This window comes from Pelophylax lessonae (genome assembly GCF_965119305.1).
Source record: "Pelophylax lessonae genome assembly, chromosome: 2".
NCBI lineage: Eukaryota > Metazoa > Chordata > Amphibia > Anura > Ranidae > Pelophylax > Pelophylax lessonae.
The window spans coordinates 153,473,383-153,499,171 of NC_138769.1; the positions used below are offsets into that span (position 1 = coordinate 153,473,383).

The 25,789-nt window shown below is 41.6% G+C and overlaps 1 protein-coding gene across 1 annotated transcript in view; it reads left to right on the forward strand.

The window, feature by feature from the left end:
- The window catches only part of WDR81 (WD repeat domain 81), a 90,150-nt gene that overhangs the window by 18,803 nt on the left and 45,558 nt on the right, over positions 1 to 25,789 (forward strand). Inside the window, exons 4-5 of the mRNA XM_082244832.1 lie at positions 5,502 to 5,683; positions 24,229 to 24,394. Of these exons, the coding sequence (XP_082100958.1) occupies positions 5,502 to 5,683; positions 24,229 to 24,394 (348 nt within the window). The remainder of the gene's footprint in view (positions 1 to 5,501; positions 5,684 to 24,228; positions 24,395 to 25,789) is intronic.

Below are 25,789 nucleotides of genomic sequence, written 5' to 3' on the forward strand. Positions count from 1 at the left end.
CGTAGAAGAGCCGCCACAATTTTCGAAAGCGATTACATAACAGCAAATTATAGTTCCATGAGTCGTACAGGCAGGGCCGTCTTTACCGCAGGGCAAAAGGGGCAGCTGCCCAGGGCCCTGTCAAACTTTAGGGGCCCAAAGCAAAGCTGCCCCTTAAGCCGCAAATCGGGAGCCCCATCGGCACTGACCGCTGTAAATCTACCGGTCCGTGACCCTGTCCGTCACCTGATATACTGTGCAGAAAAGCCGGCATCCGGCCGGGCCTGGCATCGGCGCACTGTGCTGTATCATTGCTCTCTAGCAAGCAGCGAGGAGAGGTGAGTGGGCAGGGCCTCGAGAGCCACTGACGCTCTGACCCTGCCCCTTGCCGTAAATGGTGTGTGACGGAGGACAGTGGAGCCAGCCTATAGCAGAGTGCTCCTGTCCTGTCACGCAGCGTCGCAGCCACTGAACAGAGCGGAGCTGGCGAGGACCGGACCAGGTAGGTCTTTCTCCTCCCTAGGCTCCCAGGCTCCCCATAGGTAGTGTCAATAATAATGTAATAATGTACCCCCTCTAATAAAAAATGAACCTGCCACTGGACATTTTTAGAGATTTTCCACTGCTGCCCAGTCAGCGCATCCACCACCCTTAAGTTGCACAGATGCATAGAAGGTGGGGGGGTGCACATGACAGCATTTAATCCAGTTAGTAAATCCTGACCATTCCAGAATGCAGGCTGTGGCTGTGTCCAGAAGGATTTATTTATTAGAGAGCATGCTGCATGGCTGGGCCACCACCAGACCAGACACTGCTTGAAGGGCCTGATTCACATGTATGCAGGTTGGGGGCCCACATTTTCAAAGGCACAACATTATATTCATTTGAATGGGCTGCTATGCGTTTCCCGCAGAAAAAAAAAGTGCATGCAGCATTTTAAAATTTCAGTGGCATCATGCACCACGCGACTTACCTGCAGTTCCTTCACTGGCAAGCTTACTGCATTTTTAAGTATGTGGACCATGCATTTAAAAACACAGTGCATTTGCGTTAACTGTGTCATGCAAACACAGTGTTTTTAAATGCATGGCCCACATACCTAAAAATGCAGAAAGCTTGCCAGTGCAGGTAAGCCGCATGGTGCAAAAGCAGGGTGGATTTCAAGACCACTGAAATTTTAAAATGCTGCATGCACCTTTTTTCTACAGGAAACGCAGGCATAGCAGCCTATTGAAATGAATAGGATGCTATGCCCTTCTAAAATGTGGGCCGCCAAACCGCATACATGTAAATCAGGCCTAAAGCAGTAGTAAAGTAATTTACAAATAAAAAAACTGCTCCCCCTGCAAGTTTAAGTCATACCGCACTAGTATATACATTGATGTGAAAATGGCTGCAATGTAATGGGGTGTTGTGATGTTATAAGGGGTACTGCGATGTGTAAAGGGGCACTATACATGAAAATTGCTGCAATGTAATGGGGCGCTGTGATGTGATAAGGGGTACTCGATGTGTAAAGGGGCACTATGCATGAAAATGGTCAGTCTGCCCCTGAGTATAACATGTCTGTTATTTAAATAAATAAAATGAAACCTTTGGAATCACTTTAAGAGCCGGTTCACATTGCAGCGACCCGACTTGCCAGGGTGATCTGTGAGGTCGCTCCAGGTCGCCCAAAAGAAGCTCAGGACCCTTTTTCTAAGTCGGTCGCTCCTATTAGAATGGGTCCTGTGCTAATCTATGACAGGCGACCCGCGGCAACTTGTCAGGCGACCTGGCCTGACAAGTCACCCCAGTGTGAACCGGCTCTTAAACCCCCTCCCAAGCAGCACTGCATGGGGAAAGCACAGGTTCATTCTACACTTGATTTACAATAGGTAAATAGACTGAGCACTTTGGAAGTGCAGTTGCACTCTGCAAGACAAGAGCAGTTGCTCCAGAGCTTAGTAAATGAGGTAAAGCTTCACTTTGCAAAGAATTTTTTTTTTTGTAATTCTATGTGTGTGTTTGTTTATTGAGACTTTGGGGTGGAGAGCTAAATTGCATGGGAGGGGGGGGGCCCAAGAAAATGTTTGCCCAGGGTCCAATCCATATTAAAGACGGCCCTGCATACAGGGTACACATTTCAGGGCAGCATCCAAAAAGTAGAAGAGAAAAGTATGAGTCAAATAAATAGAGGGGAGCAGGAGGGAGGAGGGTAAAGAAAAATCTGTTTTAAAAACAATTAGAGTAAAACCGTGTGGCTTACAGTACACGAAGACTGAAAAATTGCAAAATTGACTCCACTGACGGCAGATAAAAAAAAAAAAAAAAAAATAGGATTCAATAAAATAAATACATTACTACAAACATTTTTAATAGATGTATGGAGTTCATTTTGTCTTCTGGATCAGTACATTTTGGTCATTGCACAGCAATACAATATCAAAGTTACTATCCACGACCGTCTCTGTCTCGAGAATAAGGTGAAGATTTGTGAGAGGCCTAGAACTCACTGATCGAGGAAGACCATTCACTGTGTGCATAACAATGTTACCATTAACACTTCTCGCAATGCAAAGCTATTCTGCTTATATGATTCTGAAAAGCATTGTATAATGCAAGTATAATCTAGGCTTAGGGTAACCTTAAAGCTCACTATCAAATGTGTGGAAACCAAAAACCGAGCAAAGTGAGAAATTGTATGAAGGAATAGAAAAAAAAGGAGATAAGCAAAAGGAGAAAAGAGAAAAAGAGGTTTACAGTCGATCACCGCGTTCCCGACTCCTGACCCCTCCCTCCACCCCACCGCTCATGGTGACTGGAGATCTCTAATCCAGGGGTTCCCAAACCTTTTCGAAGCTGATGTTGATCACAAAGGATACTAGTCGGTTTTTTTTTTCATTTTATAATGATCCAGGAATCTTTTTTTTTTTTTTTTTTTTTTTTTTTAACTAATGATAAATTTATCTGGGGTTTTCCATGCTTGTGCTATGTTGGTCTTGGCTGCCAGGAAGATAAAAAAAAAAAAAGGTGAGGATTTTGAGATTTCTGGGTAGCTCGCTTGCAAAATCAATCAGAAAATAAGGCTGTCTTAACGTTTTTAGGTATATTCAGTACAGTCACCAAGTAAACCAAATTGAAAATTCTTATCCAGAAGCATTAAACTTTCAGGCACGTCCGCCAAATGTGGAGCATTGTACCCTTCTGGCCACACCCCCTGAAACAGCAGAGAGGAGATGCAGCCCGGGTAGATTTTGACTAACCTTGTCAGAACGAGGTACCATTGCGACAGTACCTTTTTTATAATTTGCTTCCACCAGGGAAGTGTTCAGAATTCCTTTGTGCACCATGGTTGACCACTTGGACCAAACGTCCTCATTGATAGTCTCCCCCAGGTACGCCTCCCCGGCTAACTGATAGTTTACAGCCCTGATCCGCTATCAAAGTATACAGCTCTGAAATACTACCCCGTGTCCTCAGACCCCTCAGGCATTTGTTTTCATAAAGGGTGATGTCATGACAGGTGATGTCCCCCTGATCTTGGCATAGTGTCTGTAAATAATGAGTAATTTGGCAGAGTCTAAACGACTCAGTTGGGGGCAGTTCCAGAGTATCCCAAAAGTAAGAAGGCTTTCTAATGCCCTTATGGTCCTATAAAATATACTATCCTGTAAAGACCTATATTAATCCACCATGTAAACTGTTGCAGATGTTGGCCTGGTGGATAGTGCGGATTTACGAAAATGGGGGCCACTGAGATATGAGGTGACTTTAGAGAATATATTTTGCATAACCTGTCCTAGAGACCCAGGGAATTGGGAAAGAAATGGGCTCAGAATGGCTTTACTCTCCCTAGGGGATAATCACAGTAGAAGGTCAATGGGCAGTGAGGAACTTGCTTGTGCCTCCAGTTTTCCCCATTTTTAGGTTTGTAAGTTGTACAAAAATATTTTTTCTAGAGTTGCACCAATTGGGCTGCTCTATAGTAACGCAAAAAGTGGGGAACTCCCAGTCCCGCCTGCCATTTTGAGACATACAAGGAAGATTAAGCCACTCTGCAACCTCCCTGGCTCTGGATAAATCTGAAAAATGATAATTTTAGTTGTTTAGAAAATGTCGTGGGAACTGGTATTGGCAAGGACTTAAAATAATAAAGAATTCTGGGAAGGGTCGTCATGTTAATTGCACCTATTCTGCCCATCCAAGAGAGTAGCGTTCTGCCAGTTCAAGTCTTCTGCCATAGAAGAGAGGAGGGGGACATAGTAAGCCTTTTATAGGGTGAATTTTCCTCCTGTATAGGGGAGGGCCTGCATACACCACCAAAACGGGAAGGAAGCACGTATAGACGTCAAGGTCGAGGCAGGAAGATTAATGTCCATTGCCTCCGATTTTAGATTGGTTGACTGTCAGGCCTGATATCGCTCCAAATTTGGATAGAAGTGAAACCAGATTAGGTAGGGTCGTGACAGGGTCTGTGATAAATAATAAAAGATAATCCGCAAATACTGAACATTTATGATCTCTGTCACTGCTCAAGACACTGTTTATGTTAGCATTGGTCCTGATGACAACAGCCAATTTTTCTTTAGCAACAACAAATAGGTGTGGCGAGAGAGAACAGCCCAGTCTGGCCCCTGTTCTAATTTGCAATAGTTCTGATTTACGGCCAAAGGCTACTATGTTAAATGGTGGAGTGAAGTACAGCACATTTAATAATGGGAGAAATTTGGGCCCAAAATTCCATTGCCTCTAAATGTGGAACAGGAAAGGCCAAGAGAGGGAATCCAAGGCCTTTATGGAGATCTAGTGATAATAACATTCCCTGTCTAAGTCCTAAGCCATCCCAATTAGAGTGAAGTAAGGATATAATGTTCACGGCCCTATGTATCTGGTCCACCGCCTGTGACCCTGGAACGAAGCCTACTTGGAGTTAATTTTCTAACCAAATCCTACGTTTTTTCCAATTTCCGTTAGCTGGAGGCAGTCCTTTTGGTTCCTTGGATGACACAATTATTCATGTTTGTCAGGTAGTCACATGAACACCTCAGTTTGTGTCCAGGTACCCCTGAAGTGGATAAAGACCTACTAGCCTTGGGATTATTGTTCACACTTTCTCCAGTGGCTGATCATATATGTGTATGACAGCGTGTAAGGCCGGTTCAGCCTTAACCGGCCAAGATTTGAACTGTTAATGGGCAGAACCAATCAATTATGGTTCAATCGTCCTGCCAGATTCATTTGCGATTATCGCTTGTGGCTGTTCTATAGTCGCTAGCCATAATCATTGTTTCTCCCACGGGGGATGACTTCCCCTGCCTGGACAAGACAATGGCCTGGCAGGAGGGATTCCTGTATCAAGACTGTGTTGATGGGAAAATCAAGCCCGTGGTTGCAGGAAAGAAATTTGCTTTGTGTATAGCTGGCCTAAATCTCTGCAGGTTTTACTGAACCAATCAATGTGTGATGTACATACAAAGTTTGGAACTGAATTCATGTTTTCATGTATAGTCTGTTCATTAACTGCTATTGTTCACATGCAGGTGGCTCCCAGCAGTGGGTGCAGACTAAACAGCCGCAGGGAAGCTGGTCTCTTAGCTGCCGTCACCTTGACTCAAAAGATCATCATCTACCTTTCAGACACTACTTTGATGGACATTTTACCAAAAATTAACCAGGATGTCCTACTGCCAGTTCTAAGCTTCTTGACCTCTACCGTTGTTGGGTAATGTATAATCTATATTGAATGTTCTGAAAAAAAATAAATAAAAGTAGAAATGGAGGTTACCTACTGTGAGAACTGCAAATCAAACTGATCAATGGGTTACATAGTTAGTGAGGTTAAAAAAGACACCAATCCATCCAGTTCAACCTATGATGTGTGTGAGCGTGTGTGTTTGCAGTTAAAAGTACATGATATACCCCTGTATGTTGTGGTCGTTAAGGTGCCCATCTAATCGTTTTTTTTGAAACTATCGATGCTCCCTGCTGATACCACTGCTTGTGGAAGAGAATTCCACATCCTTACCACTCTGACAGTAAAGAACCCTTTACGCAGTTTAAGGTAAACCACTTCTCTAATTTTAGTGAATTGCCTTGTGTCTTTTTAAATTCCCTTTTGCTGAAACGTTTGTTTCCTATGCTAGGGTCGCCAGTACAGAATTTGTACATTGATATCATATCCCCTCTCAAGCGTCTCCTCTCCAGAGAGAATAAGTTCAATGCTTGTAGTCTTTCCTCATAGCTTATGTCCTCCATTCCCTTATCTTTGTTGCCCTTCTTTGGACTCTCTCCAGTTTCGGCACATCGTTCCTGAGGATCGATGCCCAGAACTGGACGGCATACTCGAGATGCGGCCAGACCAGAGTCTTGTAGAGTGGGAGAATAATCGTTTTATTTCTGGAGTGAATACCCTTTTTTATGCATGACCGTATTCAGTTGGCTTTGCTTGCAGCAGCTTGGCATTGTATGCCATTGCTGAGGTTGTTGTCTACTAGGACCCGCAGGTCCTTTTCTGTCTTGGATTCCCCCAGAGGTTCTCACCCTAGCGAGTAACTTGGGTTTGTATTTCTGGCACCCAAGTGCATTACCTTACATTTTTCAACATTAAACCTCATTTGACATGTAATTGCCCACCCCATAATTTTGTTCATGCTTTCTTGTAATGTTTCCACATCTTGTGAAGAAGATTTTGCCCTGCATAGCTTAGCATCGTCCACAAATACTGAGTATGTGCTGGTCATCCCCTCCTCCAGATCGTTTATGAATAAATTAAACCGGATTGGTCCCAGGACAGATCCTTGGGGGACCCCACTTTCCACACCCAACCAATTTGAGTACTCCCCCATGTATCGCCACCCTCTGGGCTCGCCCTTGAAGCCAGTTTTCAATCCAGGTACTCGGCCTATGTTCCATACCTACGTACCTTAGTTTGTACAGTAAGCGTTTGTGGAGAACTGTATCAAATGCCTTTGCAAAGTCCAGATACACCACATCCACAGGACTTCCTTTATGCAAATGGCAGCTCACTTCTTCATAGAAGGTTAATAGATTGGTCTGGAGGAACAGCACCACCTGCTGGTTCCTCCAGAGGTTGGTAGGGATAGCATTCGTAAGAAGCCTTACTGACGTATAGAGAGGCCCAGGAGGTGGAAGGGGGTGAGGCTAACCCTGACTGTAATCTTTGCCCATATCATAGGATCTACTGATTTTATTAAGGCATATTTGTGTGCATATTGTGTGCTCATTTTGATTTGTCCTTGTCCAAGCCTCTGTTTAGATTTTTATTATCTGCCTTTTTAACCCTGTTGACTACTGAGAGTTCGTATTATACTGTAAAGGCCCGTACACACGTACCGATCGTCGGCATACAAACGTCGGTGGACGAAGGATCTGCCGATTGTATGCGTGTTAGTATGGTGCCTCCGACAGATGTCTGCGCACAATCCGCGGACAAAAGTCTTTCTTGCAAACATGAAAATTTTTGTATGCCGACACCAGAACGGACGATTGTTCGCCTGTCAGTACAGAATTCGGCCGACAGACCGCAGATTTGCAAGACTGGGCATGCTCAGAAAATAGAAAACACAGGGAAAGTTAACCATTACATGACATCACTTCTGCAGTCGGCGGACAAAATTCTTGTGCTGTCCTTGTGCTGTCTTTGCACTTTTCAGCAGACACCGACATCCCGGGGAGAAAAGAGGAACATTTGTATGCCGACCATCGGTACGTGTGTACGGGGCTTTAGTCAAAGCTGGATTTTTGGATAGTGACTTAAGTGTGGAGTATATCTTGGCAATCAAAGGGCTTAAAAAAAAGCTTATGGGCTGAAGTAGCAGTCGTGACTATATTAAAAATTCGGTCTGTGGCCTCCCTGCTTTTAGAAGTAATTACAGCATTATACACGACTAGTCACTTTTTACAAAGCGAGAAGATGGGCATCGTGCCACTGTTTTCTTGTTCATGCTGGCTGTAAGACTGGCATTCTGTCCTGTTGCCGGTCTATTGCTAAGCTCTTGAACTCAGGATGGCAAACTGGTTATATTTTGTGTCGTTTTATAGTGCGCTGTGTGGTTTTCCTGTACGACGTAAGAACAGAAAATATGAATAATCAATGGGGTTCTCCATCATAACCAGTTTGAGATAACCTTTTATTTTGACAGAATAAAAATACCTGAGATTTGTTTACTATGGATAGTACAGTCAGCTTTACCTTTCTATAACATCCCTAAGAACAATGAGTACATTGCAGCATTCAGTATGAGTGTTCAATGTTCTTTATCCTATGAGTAGTTTGCCCACATGAGGAAATAAAATGCATTTTAAAAATTATAGATGAAAACGTATTTCCTCTTTTGCAGAGCAGAAAGTAAAAAGAGAGGCACATGAGTGAAAGCTCCTTCCTAGTTTCAGTTCAAAGCTAAACTATAACAAGGCTTTGAAAGCCCATCATTCTTCCCCATTCTTTTTCTGGTTAGGACAATGGTTTCAAGGTCATAAAGTTTGAACTTTACACATTCATAACGTTGTTGTTTTTTTTTTTTTTAAGAAAATATGCATCCTCCATGTCTCTAATAAAAATACTTTCTTTAGACTCAAAGGTGCTCCTACTATAGTCAAGACAAATCTGTAAATGTACCTGTAGACAGCGATCTTGCTTCTGTTGATTTTTGAATGGCTGGGCACCACTTAGGCCATATATGGGTGCTGTTGACCGGCTTGTTTTCTTTTTGGACAGAGTAGGTCTGTCCAAACTTCCCCTTAGACTTGGCTTAGTACAGTTTTATTGTTAACCACATCAATTTTTTCTCCCAGTTGATAATGTTTTTCCTATTTATTTTTGCTGGACAATGGGTTAGTTCTGTAGACTTTGAGGAGTGAGGCCCATTGTTTGTTTTTTCTGGTGGCAGCTTCCCCTTAGTGGTGATAAATTGTCCTTTTATGGAGGGTTAGGTTGATGCAACTTACCGCATTCCAGTTCAATTCAATGCAGAAAAAAATGCAGCATGTTCTTCTTTTTTTTTTTTTTTTTTTCTTGGAAATGTCCTCCCTGGTGTGAAATGCCATTGGAAACCATATAACCTACTATCCATGCATGTTTGATGCAGAAAAAAATGCACTGGACTGCATGTGTTGTGAACTGGCACTTAGAGACTCTCAGTGGCTATTGAGTTGAATTGCTTTTGGATATCCCTACTGTATCATAATTTAGATTCCTGTGTCCCACAAAGGACATTCAAGAAAATAAGATATACTTGCCGACACAAGTCCTGATTCTTTTTTTGTTTTTGTCCTATGCTTTGGTTGCTCACAAAACTGAGGCTTAATGGTTGGAGGTGTGGTTATACTGGGATTGGCTTCAACATTTTTTTATTTATTTTTAATTGCCAACCTCTGACTGCAGTAAAATCCAAATGTATCAGAATTTCCCATGTCCCTCATGAACTTCATGAAAAAGATTTTACAGCAAGCACAATTTTTTATTTATTTTTTAATCCATTTTTAGTGCCAATTTTTTTTTTATTATAAATCACAAATGTGTTGAGGAGGTTTCCACTTTTAGTAGTTCAACTTAGGAGCCAGTGTTCTTTTCTTTGGTACCCTTGGAGGCCTCTGTTATTGTGCTTATTTATGTGTACTCTGGTGGACTCTATGGGCCATACACACTATATAAGATTTTCTGAAGACATTTTCCTTTTAGATTTACCAAAACCATATAATATGAGGTCAAACCTAAACACTTTCAATTTGTATGCAATCTGGCAGGCCCTTGCACTACATAGAAAAGGTAAATCTGAAGGAAAAAGTCTTCAGAAAATCTTATAGTGTGTATGGCCCTTTAGTCAGATGTTGTGTCAGCTTTCAGTAAGGGCTCTTTCACACAGTCCGCCTCCGTAGGCGGATCCGTGCTATTCAGCGGGAATCGATCAGCCGATCCCCGCTGAGCCGGCGCATGACAGCTCTGTCTCCGCTTGCAGTGCGGAGAGGGAGGTGTCACAGCCCCCGCTGCTCTCTATGGGGGATCGGATGAGAGTGGACCGCCTGTCCGCTCTCATCCGATCCCTGAACGGATGGAAAAATAGAGTTTCCACCCGTCCAGATTTCATGGACCGGATTGGATACGGATGGCAGCGGGTGTCAGCGGAGGTGTCTCCGCTGACATCCGCTGCCCCATAGAGCTGCATGGAGGATCCGATCAGATACGCCTAAAAAACTGACAGGCGGATCTGATCGCAATGCCCGTGTGAAAGAGCCCTGACTCTCCAGCTGGATTTGCATCATCCTTACTGCTCAGCTTAATTTCTTATAGGGAATCTTCAGGCTTTTAACAAGAGGATACTTACATGTCCAAGGATTCAGCACCATCCTTACCTTGGCCAGTTCTTCATTGGTAAATTGATGTCCGGCGTTGTCATGTATACTAAGGCAAGCTGATTGTGACTGCAAGTGGGATTTGTGAATGGTTCTGCAGCGTTCTGGGAACTGTGACATGTCCCATAAGGCTGCAGGCAAAGAGGGGAGGAAGGGGATTAACCAGCTTCCACTTGGATTGCCTAGGCGATCCAAGCATAAGTGGGAGCAGGTAAGGTACCTGTCAAAACTAGGTATCCGCTCCCCTCCCAAAAAAATAAATGTAGCCAAGAATGAGAGGAGGCTCAAAAGTGGAACTTCATCTTTTGGGTGAAGTTCCACTCTAGCTTTTTGCCTACTGCACTTTTACTGCGAGTGGTAGGCTCTATTACGTGAAAATATGTACCTGTATGTCATTTTGTGAAATAGACATTGGGGGTGAGTGCACTGTTAAAGGCACGATCGTGCGCTGTTTGGACACGGGATGCCAATCAGCTGGTCTGGCGGACCCGATGTCCACCGGCCACCTGCGATCGTTCCCCATAGAGGCAGAACAGCGATCTGCCAAACAGGGGAGAAGATAGAAATCTTGTGTTCAAGCAGGAACACCAATTTCTGTCTTGATCAAGTCCGAGCACCTCCCCCACACAGCAAGCACCAGATAGCCACACAGTTAACCCTTTGATTGCCCCTGATCTTAAATCCCTGCCAGTGTCCGTACAGGAACAGTGCATATTTTTAGCACTGATCACTAATTTTGTCACTGGTTCCCAAAAAAGTGTCCGGTGTCTGATTTTGTCCGCCCAATGTCGAAGTCTCGCTAAAAATCGCTGATCGCCTTTAATACTAGTAAAAAAAAAAGAAAGAAAATGCCATTAGTTGCGCAAACTAATCAATATACGCTTATTGGTATTTTTTTTTACCAAATATATGTAGCAGAAACATATTGGCCTAAATTTGATGTAAAAATTTGAATTTTTACATTTTTTTTTTATTGGATGTGTTTTATAGCAGAATGTAAAATATTATATATTTTTTTTTTCTTTTTTTGTTTATAGCGCAAAAATAAAAACCGCAGAGGTGATCAAATATCCCCAAAATAAAAGCTGTATTTCTGGAGGGAAAAAAATTACCTAAATTTATTTGGGTACAGTATTGCACGACCACGCAATTGTCAGCTAAGTAACGCAGTGCCGTATATCAAAAAATGGCCTGGTCTTTAAGGGGGTAAAACCTAGATAGATATGTATTGGTCCATCTCGGTGTAAAGGTTCCAACTGCGCCTAAACTCTTATTGAAACTACCCTACAGCTCCGTTGTCCTAGGGTGGGTTGGCGTTGCCTAATTTTCGTCATTACTACTGGGCGGCGGTGCTGGTCACGGTGCGATGGTGGTTTGCACAGCCGAGGGATAACCCGGCTGTGGGACTTGAGGTGGCGATATTAGTAACCTGGTGTATCGTGGGCCTAGTGTGCACCAGGTGCTGACTGTGCCGATGAGGACTACGGTTCGGGTATGGGGACAGATGTCAGCTGTGGTCGGTGACCTTGACACTGTCCCCCCTCATACCCCGCTTTGGGGGAACCCCAGGCTACGACATATCCGATCTATCCCAGATCCGGCACTCTGGCACCGGTTCAGGATCACCAAGTTACACCAGGTGATGCCTGCGGGTGAGCTTCTCCCCTTCCCGACACTCTGTTCCAAAATTTGCTCTCCCCTCTTCTATGCTATTCCGCTGCTTGCAGCTGAAGCATGCGTTGCAGTCCCAATACCCGCAGACTATTACGTTGGCCTCCAATTCGGTGGAACGTTTCCTGACTACTAGGCGCGCCGACTGTATCCTCTCTTCAGTATACCTAAGAATAACATGCAAATTGGAGGGGTCAAACCCTCGACTCTATGCTCAATGGAGAGAGGACATCCGTCCCTAGATGAGAAGGCCTGGGAGGAGGGGCTGGGATGCTATGTATCTAGAATGATCTCTGCCAGAGACCGCTTTATTCAAATTAAGTTCCTCCACAGGGCTTACTATACCCCTCAGAGGGTGGCTAGGATCTATCCCGGCAGCTCGGATGTGTGTCCCCGGGGCTGTGGCCAAGTTGGTACCTTTCTGCACATGGTGTGGTCCTGTCCTGTTCAGGAATTCTGGCAGAAGGTGGTCACCGAAACTAGGGGAATGGGTGTCTCCGCTATGGTCCTTGATCCCCGGGTTTCACTGCTGGGTCTATGTGACTTGGTCTCCCACAGGGTCCATATGCAACTATTTGTGTTTTCCCCCACTGCCTTCTCGGTAGAAAACCCTGGTGGACTCAGTCTTGCCGTTATACAAACTTGCCTATATGAGCAGGGGTTGTCCCCAGAAGTTTGATTAGGTGTGGGGTCTGTGGGTGGTTTTGCAGGGGTTCAGGTGAGGCCCTATCCCCTTCTGCTCCTTCTTCCTTCCACTCCTTTTTGACTCTCACATTATGCCCTTCTGAATGATGCTGTCTCCTGCAGCCCCTGCCCCCCTCTTTCTTCTCTTCTTTCTTTTATCTCTCTTTCTGGGTTCCCCTCCTCTCTGGATTCTCATCTGATCTGATTACTGTCGTACTCGACCAGTGTGTCACACACTCTCTCTGGCCCTGGGCACGAGTAGTAGCACTGTCCCAGGGGATGCCTTGATAGTTGCCTTCTTGATATTTTTGTACCTGTACCACATGTACTAATCTGTTGATGCCTTGTATCCTGCATTTTTTTAATATGTTATTCTTAAGTTGCCCTTTGGATATGTTATACCCTTGATATCTGTTCCTGTTTATATGTCTGCTCATGTTGAGCACTGCACTGTAACCTTGTTTTGAAATCAATAAAAACGTTTCTGATAAAAAAAAAAAAAAAAATCTTATTGTAGAATGAGGGCTTTTTCATAAAATAATAATTAAAGTTAATAAAAGCTAAGGTCTCTCTCTAGTAATAATACTTTCACAACAGTTTGACCATTTGTGGTAAACAGTCATTCCCAATAGATTTGCCAGCTCTTGGTGAACATATTCAGATAATTCTGTATTTTCTTATGATGCTAAGAGGAACCAGGGCAATATTTTTCACTGTACGTGACTTTAGTCAATGTTCTGTAAATAGAGAAAAAAAATTGGCTTGGTGCTTTACTTTGCGACAATGGGATGCAGTTTAATTTTAACAAGGGATGCTGTCTGCATGGATCCTGTATGCTTTGTCTGTGTTTCCCCCCAGTTACTCAGAATTCTTAAAACTAAACATTGGAATGTAAATTCCTCTGGTACAGAGACCATTCACAACGGTTCTGGGTACTCAGAAGATCTACATAATATATCAATGCAGTCCATGTGTGTATTTATGTATATGCGTGTATATGTACTGCTAAAAAAAAAATAAAGGAACACTTTAAAAACACATCAGATCTCAATGGGGAAAAATATCATCATGCTTTTTATATCTATACTGATATGGACTGGGTAATGTATTGGGAATGGAAGGATGCCACATCATTTTTTGGAAATGAAAATTATCAACCTACAGAGGCTGAATTCAAAGACACCCTGAAAATCAAAGTCCATTTTGCTGAAATTTTATTGCAGCAACTCAAAATGGTGCTCTGTAGTCTGTTTGGCCCCTATGTGCTTGCATGCATGCCTGACAACGTCAGGGGGCATGCTTCTGATGAGATTACAGATTCCTCCTAGATCTAGACCAGGGCATCACTGAGCTCCTGAACAGACTGAGGTGCAACCTGGCGCCGCCTAATGGACCGAAACATAATGTCCCAGAGGCGTTCTATTGGATTTAGGTCAGGGGGCCATTCAATGGTATCAATTCCTTCATCCTCCAGGAACTGGCTGCATACTCTCGCCACATGAGGCCGGGCATTGTTGTGCACCAGGAGGAACCCAGGACCCACTGCACCAGGGTAGGGTCCGACAATGGGTCCAAGCATTTCATCCCGATACCTAATGGCAGGTAGGGTGCCATTGTCTAGCCTGTAGAAGTCTGTGTGTCCCTCCGTGGATATGCCTCCCCAGACAATCACTGACCCACCACCAAACCGGTCATGCTGAATGATATTACAGGCAGCATAACGTTCTCCATGGCTTCTCAAGACCCTTTCATGTCTGTCACATGTGCTCAGGGTGAACCTGCTCTCATCTGTAAAAAGAACAGAGCGCCAGTGGTGGACCTGCCAATTCTGGTGTTCAATGGCAAATGCCAATTGAGCTCCACGGTGTCGGGCAGTGAGCACAGGACCCACCAGAGGACTTCAGGACCTCATGCCACCCTTATGAAGTCTGTTTCTGATTGTTTGGTCAGAGACATTCACACCAGTGGCCTGCTCTGGGTCATTTTGTAGGGCTCTGGCAGTGCTCATCCTGTTCCTCCTTGCACAAAGGAGCAGTTGCCAGTCCTGCTAATGGGTTAAGGACCTTCTACGGCCCTGTCCAGCTCTCCTAGAGTAACTGCCTCTCTCCTGGAATCTCTTTCATGCTCTTGAGACTGTGTTGGGAGACACCACAAACCTTCTGGTGATGGTATGTATCTATGTGCCGTCGTGGAGGAGTTGGACTGCCTGTGCAACCTCTATAGGGTCCAGGTATCGCCTCATGCTACCAGTAGTGACACTGACCCTAGCCAAATGCAAACCTAATGAAAAACAGTCAGAAAAGCTAGGTAGGTGAAACAAATGTCAGTGACCTCCACATGTAAATCATTGCTGTTTTCGAGGTTGTCTCATTGTTGCCCATCTAATGCACCTGTTAATCAGTTTCACCTGCTTTGGAGTTAATGAAATTAACAACCCCCTCTGCTACTTAACTGACCAGATCAATATCCCAGGAGTTTAATTGATTTGATGCTATACTCTGATTAGAAAGTGTTCCCTTAATTTTTTTTTTTTGAGCAGTGTATATCAGTCATGGCCAAAAATATAAGCACCCTTGCATTTCTGTCAGATAATGCACCACTTTGCCCAGAAAATTGTTGCAATTACAAATGTTTAGGCATTCTCCTGTTTATTTATTTTGTTTGTATTTGTATTGGTATGACACAAAAAAGTGGAGAAAAAACAAATCTGACACCTTCCAGCCACAACTACAAAAATGGATTGGACAAAATTGTTGGCACCCTCAGTTTAATATTTGGTAGCACAGTCCTGGGGAAAAAAAAATAACTGACATCATTCGCTTCCTGTAACCATCAATGGGTTTCTTTCACCTATTTCTCTACTGGAATTTTGAACCACTTTTCTTTTACCAAGTGCTCTAGGTATCTCAGATTGGAATGGTTCCTTTTCCTAACTGCTGTTTTAAGATCACTCTACAGGTGCTTTATGGGATTTAGATCTGGACTCATTGCTGGTTAGTTCAGTACTCTCCAGTGCTTTGTTTTAAACCATTTCTAAACCATTTCTCTGTGCTTTTTGACGTGTGCTTTGGGTCATTGTTCTGCTGTAAGACCCATGACCTCTGACAGATACCCAACTTTGACAGTGGGCCCTAAACTGCACCCCAAAATTCTTTGTTGGTCTAATTCAGATTTCATAATGCCATGCATACAGTCAAGACATCCAGTGCTTAAAGCAGCAAACCAGCCTCCAAAAACATCAGTGAACATCCACCATGTTTGACTGTTCTTTTCTTTAAAGGCCTCATTTCTTTTTCTGAAAATGGTAGAATGATGGGCTTTACCAAAAAGCTGTACCTTTGTTTTGTCTGTCCACATCACATTCTCCCAAAGGGATTTTGGCTTCCTCGGGTAAGTTTTGGCAAACTTTTTGATACATTTTTCTCTTTCATCCACGTCCAGGGAGATTAGCCAAAGTGCCATGGGTTGTAAACTTCTTGACAATGTTGTGCACAGTGGATACAGGAACATTAAGATTGTCCATGCTTTTCACAGTTTTTTTTCCCTCAGATCCTAAGACATATCTTTGCTGCTCTTTCTCTTCTCTGTGCTCTTTGTTGAAAACCGACACATACAACAGAAAGGTTGAGTCAATTTTTCACTATTTTAACTGGTTGCTGGAGTGATTTCTATATTGTCAGTACCTGTTGATTGATACAGGGGAATTTTATTACAAATTGTAGGAGCAGCACAAACTTGAAGTGCAATTATTTATTTCTTACAATTGAGAAGGTGCCAATAATTTTGTCCAGTCCATTTTTTGTTTTACATGGAATGTGTCAGCTTTGGCTTTTTGTTTCTCCACTTTGTGTCCTTTTAATATAAGCAAAAGAAATAAACATGGGAATACCTAAACATTTGTAACATTTTTTCTGTGTGAAGTGTTGCATTATCTGACAGAGATACAGGGGTGCCAATATTTTTGGCCATGACTGTATATAATACTGTTTATATATAATACATGAAATTTTCAACACATGTCGGTAACAACCCATGCAACCCATATATACAAAGAAACAAATTCAGAAATTAAGTTATGTGTAATAAAATGGAATGACTCAGGAAACGTTTTGAACACTTGAAGAAAGGGAGGTGCAAAAAGGCATGGAAAGCCAAGACAGCAGCTGAAATCTAACAGTAATTGGTAAGCAATCCTGCCCCTTGTCGGTGCAAATTTATTATCGGCAGGTTAAGTCTCAACTGATGGCCTATAAAAAGGTGTCTCATTACCAAGGTGTCACATAAGAAACATCTTGTGATGGATAAAAGTGAAAAGCTCTCATAAGACTTCTGCAACTTTTGTTGAAAAACATACTGATGGCATTTCTAAACTTCTGGATTTTCAAGTGAGCACTGTTGGGGCCATAATCCAGAAGTGGAAAGAACCTAATTTCACCTTAGACCTGCCACGATCAGATGCTCCTGGCAAGATTTCAGATTAAGGAGTGAAAAGGGTTATCAGAAGAGTTGTCCAAGAGCCAAGGACCACTTGTGGAGAGCTTCAGAAAGACCTAGAAATAGCAGGTACAATTGTTTCACAGAAAACCATACGTAATGCACTCAACCGCTATGGCCTGTATGCACGCTCGCCACACAAGACTCCATTTCTGAAGAAAAAGCAAGTTGAAGCTCGTTTAAAGTTTGCTGCACAACATTAAGACAAGCCTGTGAAATACTGGAAGAATATAGACTGGTCAGATGAGACCAAATTTTAATTCTTTGGATGCCATAATACACACCATGTTTGGAGGTCAAATGGCACTGCACATCACCCCAAAAACACCATACCAACAGTGAAGTTTGGAGGTGGGAACCTCATGGTGTGGGGCTGTTTTTCAGCATACTGTACTGGCAAGCTTCATGTGATTGAAGAAAGGATACATGGAAAAATGTACCAAGACATTCTTGATAAAAATCTGCTGCCATCCACCAAGATGATGAAGTTGAAACAAGGGTGGACATTTCAGCAAGACAATGATCCCAAACACAAAGTCAAGGAAACTCTCAATTGGTTTCAAAAAGAGAAAATCAAGCTCCTAGAATGCCCAGGCAATCACCTGACTTGAATGCAATAGAAAAGCTGTAGATAGAACTAAAGATCAGAGTTCATAGAAGAGGCCCACAGAACCATCAAGATTTGTTTGTGTGGAAGAAAAGGGCCAAAATCACACCGGAGCAATGCATGCGACTAGTTTCTCCATACAGGAGGCATCTTGAAGCTGTCATTACCAACAATTTGTAAATTTCAGTTAGCGTGTTCAATACCTTTTTTCCCTGTATCAGTCCATTTTATTATACATAAACCTAAATTCTAAACTTATTTGTTTTGGTTTATTTGTATGTTTTGGATTGCATAGGTTGTTACCAACATGTGGTGAAAATTTCATGTCAATAGCACCTTTAGAAATTTAATCACATAGAAAAATGGTGGCATGTTCAATACTTAATGTATGTGTGTGATGATGGATATATATATATATATATATATATATATATATATATATATATATAATTAAAATCTCTGAAGTTTTGAAGAGGAATACGGCTAATGTGGCTTAGATAGATATTTACTTAATTCTCCTCCTAGGCAGTCAAACTTGGCATGAGATGAGACATCTGGCTGTTGCTGTAATTGTGCACAGTGAAATTTGCTGCAATATTGCCCGGCTTGGACCCTTTACGTATGAATTTTGGGCCATGTGGGACTGATTTTTGAAGGGAATCTAGTGTGATTTTGAGTTTTTGTATATCTTGTGAGTTCTTCTCTACGCAGCAATGACATGAAACCATTTTTTGACAAGACAACAGCCACGGTACCTCTGTCTTTGAAGAACTATGTGGGCTGTCATTGCAAGCCTTAATTTTTACATAGTGAGACACAAGCCAATCCAATAGAAACATTTAAAAAAAAAAAAATGAAAAACCTTTTGAAAATTCTTGTTGCCCGGCTGAATTTGGGTTGTGGCTCTGAAAATATGTCAATCCATAGACTCCAGCAACCTTATTTTTGAGACATGTCATTTTTGAATGATCTGACACTTGCTAGCATTGTTTGTTTTTTTTCCTCCAAAAGTGAAGATGGGCCTTAAAGTGGAACTTCACTCTGTCAATCAACAATGACTGTTTTAATCCTTTTGCTGCGAGCATTAGTAAATTGATAGGAAATTATTATGTTTACTTGTTAAACTATTTTTTTTTTTTCTTCAGTTACTTCCTAGTTTTTAGGCCTAAGAAAATGTCATACATCCCAAGAGTCTTCAGGAGGGAAGTAGTGGTTTTCCCAGCTAAGCACACCCCCTGCATGCATGCCTGAGCTAAGGGTAGATGGATTACAGGAAGTACTTGCTACATGAATCAACTGCCCTTACTCAAGTTGGCCACGACCAGAAATGTTAGGGGGTGTTTTTTCAAAGTAGTTTCTTAGCAAAATAAGCCATGGAGACATAATTTAAATATTATTTGTGGTGCTCAGATGCAGTGTAGTTCCACTTTACTTTAGTGATTGAGCAATTAAACACATAGTGTTCAAAAATGAGTGGGACTTTTTATATTGGACTTTCTGGGTGATTCACAGCCTCACTGACAACCAATACCCTTGTGTAAGTCACATTTCTTACCTAATATTCCAAATATACTTTTTTGTTGGATGCAATATCACTTATGTATATGTGTCCTTCTAGATATCAGAATCATGCCTGCTCCTGAGGAAGTGAAAATTCTTTTCACAAAACGCGTTGAGCCTATGAGGCAATCTATATTTGCAAGCTCCATCATGTATCTGAGCCTATGAGGCAATTTTATATTTGCTAGTTACATCATGCATCCAACCATTCTTTATTCATTTCAATCACATATTTCTTTGAAATACTATTTTATTGCCTTTTTCATTGTGTATGGTTCTATCAGACTATTTTATTATACATACCTTGTATGTTTACGGTTTCTGTATTTTATATGTACTGATAACTGCCATGATATGTTAATAAATACATGATGTTAATTAATTGTATACTTCTTGGTGCTTACCAGCATATGTATACATCATTATGTATATCATTATCTGTAAACTGGCCACACCTGATCTAAAGTCCCACTCATTTTTTAACACTATGTGTTCTATTGCTCAATCATATACATAGGGATGGGGATCCGATGGCAAGAGTCTCATCTAAAGTCCTATTTTTTCCCCATTCCCATTTTTATCTCTCCCTTCCCCTCCCTCTTTTAATATCACTTTACTTTAGTGTTAGATTACATAATTCACAGCAGCTCTACATTGTGTGATGTAAATCTGTAGTTTCTCTTTAAACCTAATGAAATGTTGGTACCGTAAAAAAATACACTGTATGCTTGATCCCAAAAAAGAATGCTCCAAAGGGTTTTACAGTCCTGGATAAATATTTGTTCGGTAGTAAAGCTTTGATCAGTAGAAAATATTCGCAACAATTGCCTTTTTAATTTCCCCTTTATTCTCAGATTGTGTACATAAAAATGTCTCTTTATCCTCAAGGTCAACATCGTTTTCCATTCAGGAACATCCTGCACTGCCATAAATACAATATCCTGGTATTTAATAATACATAGTTGCACAGCATATAATAATGAAGAGAGTACATATTTATAAAATAGGCTTTCATGTCTTCTCTCTGCCCGCTCAGATGCAGATCTCTACTATATTTACCCAGTAATCAAGATTTTGCTTGGAGCATAAACTTCATATTTCTGAAATTATGATGTGGACAACCAATGAAAACGTATATTATGCAATGTTTGGGAAGGTGATCAATACAGAATATGGGATAGAAAAAAAGCACATGGATCAAAGGGAATATAAAAAGAGTAATGGATTGAAGCAGGAGGTTTCAATGCCATGTGTAAAAAAAAAAAAAAAAAAAAAGGATATCATTTGAATGGTTAATATCTGATTTTCTGCTTGTTACAGTAATCTTGGCTTAGATTGAAAGTAGGGCCTATTTACATATACATAGTTACATAGTAGGTGAGGTTGAAAAAAGACAATAGTCCATCCAGTTCAACCTGGAAACCATTTATTTCTGATAATATTGAATCCAAAATTGCATCCCGAAAACAAGGTTACAACAGGTTTGCGCTAATCAATACAGCCAGAGGTAGTGATGTTCAAATAGATGTAGCATTTATGTTTACATTGCCTTAAAGTATTTATACCCTTTGAAATTTTCCACATTTTGTCATGTTACAACCAAAAATGTAAATGTATTTTATTCGGATTTTATGTGAAAGACCAACACAAAGTGGCACATAATTGTGAAGTGTAAGGAAAATGATAAATGGTTTTTACTTTTTTTTTTTTATATACAAATACCTTAAGGCCCTGTTCACATCTGAGCTTTTCAGCTCGTAAAATGCTCATCTCTAAAGTCTCAAAACGCCCAGCAAGCAAAATCCCATTCATTTCAATGGCCCCTGTTCACAAATGAGCGTTTTGTCACCTGAAGCTCAAAAAAGTACATGCGCTTCTTTTTTGGCAGATTACAAGTGTTTTTGTTAGATGTCAATGACTGCCTCCAAACACCGGCAAAAATCACCTGAAAAAAGCCAGTAAAAAACACCTGAAAACGATATGCTCAGGTGTGAATGGAACCAAAAAGTGTGGCGTGCGTTTGTGTTCAGCTCTGTTTTACTCTGATACCCCTAACTAAAATCTAGTGGAACCAATTACCTTCAAAAGTCACCTAATTAGTAAATAGTCCACCTGTGTGTAATGTAATCTCAGTATAAAAACAGCTCTGCTGTTCTATCACCTAAAATGCCAATAAAATACTTTTACGTTTTTCTAGTTGTACATGACAAAATGTGGAAAATTTTAAGGGGTTTGAATACTTTTTGTATATCCACTAGCTATACTATGACCTGGATATGCAAGAACCTTCAGACACTAATCCCTACAGGCAAAATAAAGGTAAAAGTAAACCTATGCGCTATCAAAAGGAGAAAAGGGAAACGGATAACCAGGAGGAGGTGAGAAAAACCGGAATGGAGCACCAGAGACCTACAGCCAATAGTGTAGTGTCACCACATACAATAAAGACAATGATAAAAGAAGTAAAATCAGCGCAGGTACTCTACAGTTGGTGAACCATCACTATAAGCAACTCACTTAATAATACATAAAAACTAGATATCACAATATAAGATGATCAGTCTGTGCAGTAATAAAATGTGCCAAGTTTATAAATAAATAAAAAATGTGAAGGAAAAAATGAAGTTCGGTAATAAGCGTGATGATCTGAAATCAGTGAACCCAAACTTGGAAGTGGGGTAGAAAAGAAGAATAACAATTCTACAATCATCATTGTTTTTCTTCTTTTCTACCCCACTTCCAAGTTTGGGTTCACTGATTTCAGATCATCACGCTTATTACTGAACTTCATTTTTTCCTTCACATTTTTTATTTATTTATAAACTTGGCACATTTTATTACTGCACAGACTGATCATCTTATATTGTGATATATAGTTTTTATGTATTATTAAGTGAGTTGCTTATAGTGATGGTTCACCAACTGTAGAGTACCTGCGCTGATTTTACTTCTTTTATCATAATCCCTACAGGCAGTCCCCGGGTTACCAACAAAATTGGGTCTGTAGGTTTGTTTTGAATTTGTAAGTCAGAACAGGTACATTGTTTAAGTGTAGCTCCTGCCAAAAAAATTTAAGTTTCTCTTACGTCCTCCGACAGTCGCCGCCTCCTCTAAGTCATCACTATTGGGTATTGTCCACCTATCCGTAGGAATAGCTGGGCATATAGACTTAGTCCAAAGTCAAAAGGCATTAGCATATACACACCCACGGGGGCTGTCCCATCCGGTCAATACCCCCCCTGCATCACCACTCCCAACTCAGTTTGGTAGCATAGCAGTAGGCAATAAGAACCCCAAAAGAGGGGCGGGGGCGGCGACTGTCGGAGGACTCAGAGAAAGGAATTTTACAGGTAAGATTTTACAAAAATTCCGTTTTTTTTTGGGTAGCATAGGGAAGTATTAACACCCCTGAAATACTTGTTTTGTTGTCTGTGCCCCTGTTCAGAAGATATCATTTCACTTGGAATGGGATCTTCAGCTCTTATCTGTCATTGTTTGGAGCATGGGAGGGCTCCTTCCCAGCCAACACTCACAACAGCAGGCACAGGACTACACTTCCTACCAGCCTGAACGGCTCACATACATACTACGGGTTTGCAGTACACTAATCTTCCCAGTGAATCGCCCAGTTGGGGTACCATATTCTTTAAATATGATTGTTGGATTATTATTTTTTTTTTTTTTCAGCAAGTACAGAAAATACCAGTCAATCTACTTATAAATGGAATAACCTTGTCACTACCTGCCAACTTACCTGGAAGCATATAACAGTGTAATTAATTATTTGTGTAAACTTCTAATCCCATTATCCCTTATGTGATGAAGTTGACCATAACCAGACATGTTTGAAATCCAGTCTGGGTGGCAACCATGGCTCCCTCCATAGGTGCAATGGAGAAGTGACTGCATACATCCAGGGACAGGAAGTATATTAGGCTGGCCAAAGATTGTTTTTTGACCAGTCGGGGCTGATTTGAAAAAAAAAAAATGTCAGAATACACTTGATGTCAGAATACACTGATCAGCACTGCAGCCAATCTGCAGCAGCCTGCAGATATATAGATCAACTTATGTGGAGCTGGTACGACCATAGATGGATTGAAATTTGGCCAGTCCCTGCTGAACTGGAGGAATTTTAATCCATCTATAGGAATACCAGGTGATAATAGAGGGAAAAAAAGAACACGAATGCAGTCACTACATCGAAGGACTGGTAAGCTGCCAATGCTCATTGAATTTGCCACATTTTTGCAAACTTTGCAAATGTAAATACTGTATGTATTTGAAAATTAGATCCACTCCTAAAACTTTTCCTGATTGTACCTTTGGGGAGATTTGTTATCGCTTCTTGTGCTGGTGGCTGGTCGCCGTGAGAAGCAGTCTCTCCAGCAGATATTAAAAAAGGCTTTTATTTATTTATTCATTCATTTTTTAGTCTGTGTATAGCCAAACTTATTTACCGGTATTGGTTTTGGAAAAACTAGGTTAAAATGTTATTGGGGGGGGGGGGGGGTTTAAACCCTTGCCAGGTAATTCTTTCCTATTTGTACACCAATTGTGGAGATTTCCCTTAATTTCCTGTCCCAAGCCACAGTACAACACATTTACGGAAATCTCCAGAAGCGCAGAAGTGAGGGGAATTCCCCTCTTAGACAACTGTTTGAAGAATGTCTCCCTATTGGGAGATTTTACCTTCCTGCTTGTTTTGGGGACAGCTGTAACGCTTTGGATGTCTCCTTAATTTCTCATTGACCGTGGTCACCAGAACAGATAGAGGGGTGAATAACCACAATGGGGGAACAGACAGCAAAAAAAAAAATGTGACTGAGGGTCTTATGTTAAAATGGCATATCCACTGAACTGTTTTTCTTTTTTAACAGGTTCCCAAATGGCCCTCAGGCGCGTCTAGCTTTGTGTGTTAAGTGCAGCAACCTTATTTCCCTCATCTGTCTGCGAATAGGGAGAGAAATGGTCCAGCAGCATCTTGGTGACGCTCTCAGAATCTTCTTCAGCAACTTCACTGTAATGCAGGAAATCCATCAGCAGGTATGCCTGCATTCATTATTTTTTAGTCCACTTATGAGCATAATGTGCCTTTTATGTAAAGGTGCTGACCATTATCAAGCCTGAAAAGCAAGCAGGCATCTGGATCTTTTAGGTAGTGCATAGCCCTACTTACCAGCATTGAATATAGCTATAGCTGGTGCCACGGTTTGTTTTGGAAAAATCCAACAGTCCGCTTGTACACAAGTTAATCAATAGATTGCCTTGTTTACAACCAGCTGGCCCATACATGGATTGAAATTCGACTGGTCACTGCTGAGCCAGCTGAATTTTGATCCATGTGTGGCCACCTTTAGAGCTGCTCTGAGTCCTGTGGATACTTGTATTATATCAGTGTGCCTAATTAGCCCTTCTAGTTCTTATCTTGGCACTGCAGAATGATTACTTCTCTATGTTGCCAACAACAGGACAGGGATAAGGTTTGAGTAGTTTAACAGAAAACTGGGTAGGGTTGATACTATTCATTCCACAAAAGTGCGGTGCTGCCAGCTAACTCACTCCCGCTGTTTTCAGTCACAGCGGGAGTCGGGCCAGGGGTGGAGCGGCGGTGATCACCGCCGCTCTTCTCCGATCGTCGGGGAATCGAGTCTAGAGATCCGCCCGCTTGTGTAAACAAAGCGGGCGGATCTCCTAAGTGACAGGCAGGGTCAGATTGCAGGGTTCAGCATAGCTGAACCTGCGATCTGTCCCTGTGTCACTCAGTAACCTCCCCCCACACACGTTAGTAAGCACCAGGCATACATTAACCCCTCCCTCTCCAATAAAATTAACCCCTTCCCTGCCAGTGTCATTTTTACAGTAACGGTGCATATGTATAGCGCTGATTACTGTAGTAATGTCACTGGTAACCCCAAAAGTGTCAAAAATGTCAGTCAAGGGTCCGATCTGTCCGCCGCAATGTCGCAGTCCCGCAAAAAAAATCGCAGATCGCCGCCATTACTCGTTAAAAAAAAAAAAAAACACCAAAAATGACAGAAATCTTTCCCTTAGTTAGTAAACGCAATAACTTTTGTGCAAACCAATCAAAATACACTTATTGTGATTTTTTTTTTTTTACCTAACATAGGTAGCAGAAAACAAATTGGCCAAAAATGTAAAAAAATTTTGATTTTTACATTTTTTTGGGGGAATTTCATATAAAAAAAGTGAAAAATATTGTTATTTTTTCAAAATTTACACTTTTTTTTTTTTTTTTTTATAGCGCAAAAAGTAAAAATCACACAGGTGATCAAATACCACCAAAAGAAAGCTCTGTTTGTGTGAAAAAAAGGACGTAAATTTCGTTTGGGTACGGCATCGCACGACCGCGCAATTGTCAGTTAAAGTCGCACAGTGCCGAATCGCAAAATGTGGCCTGGACGTAAAACAGCAAAATCC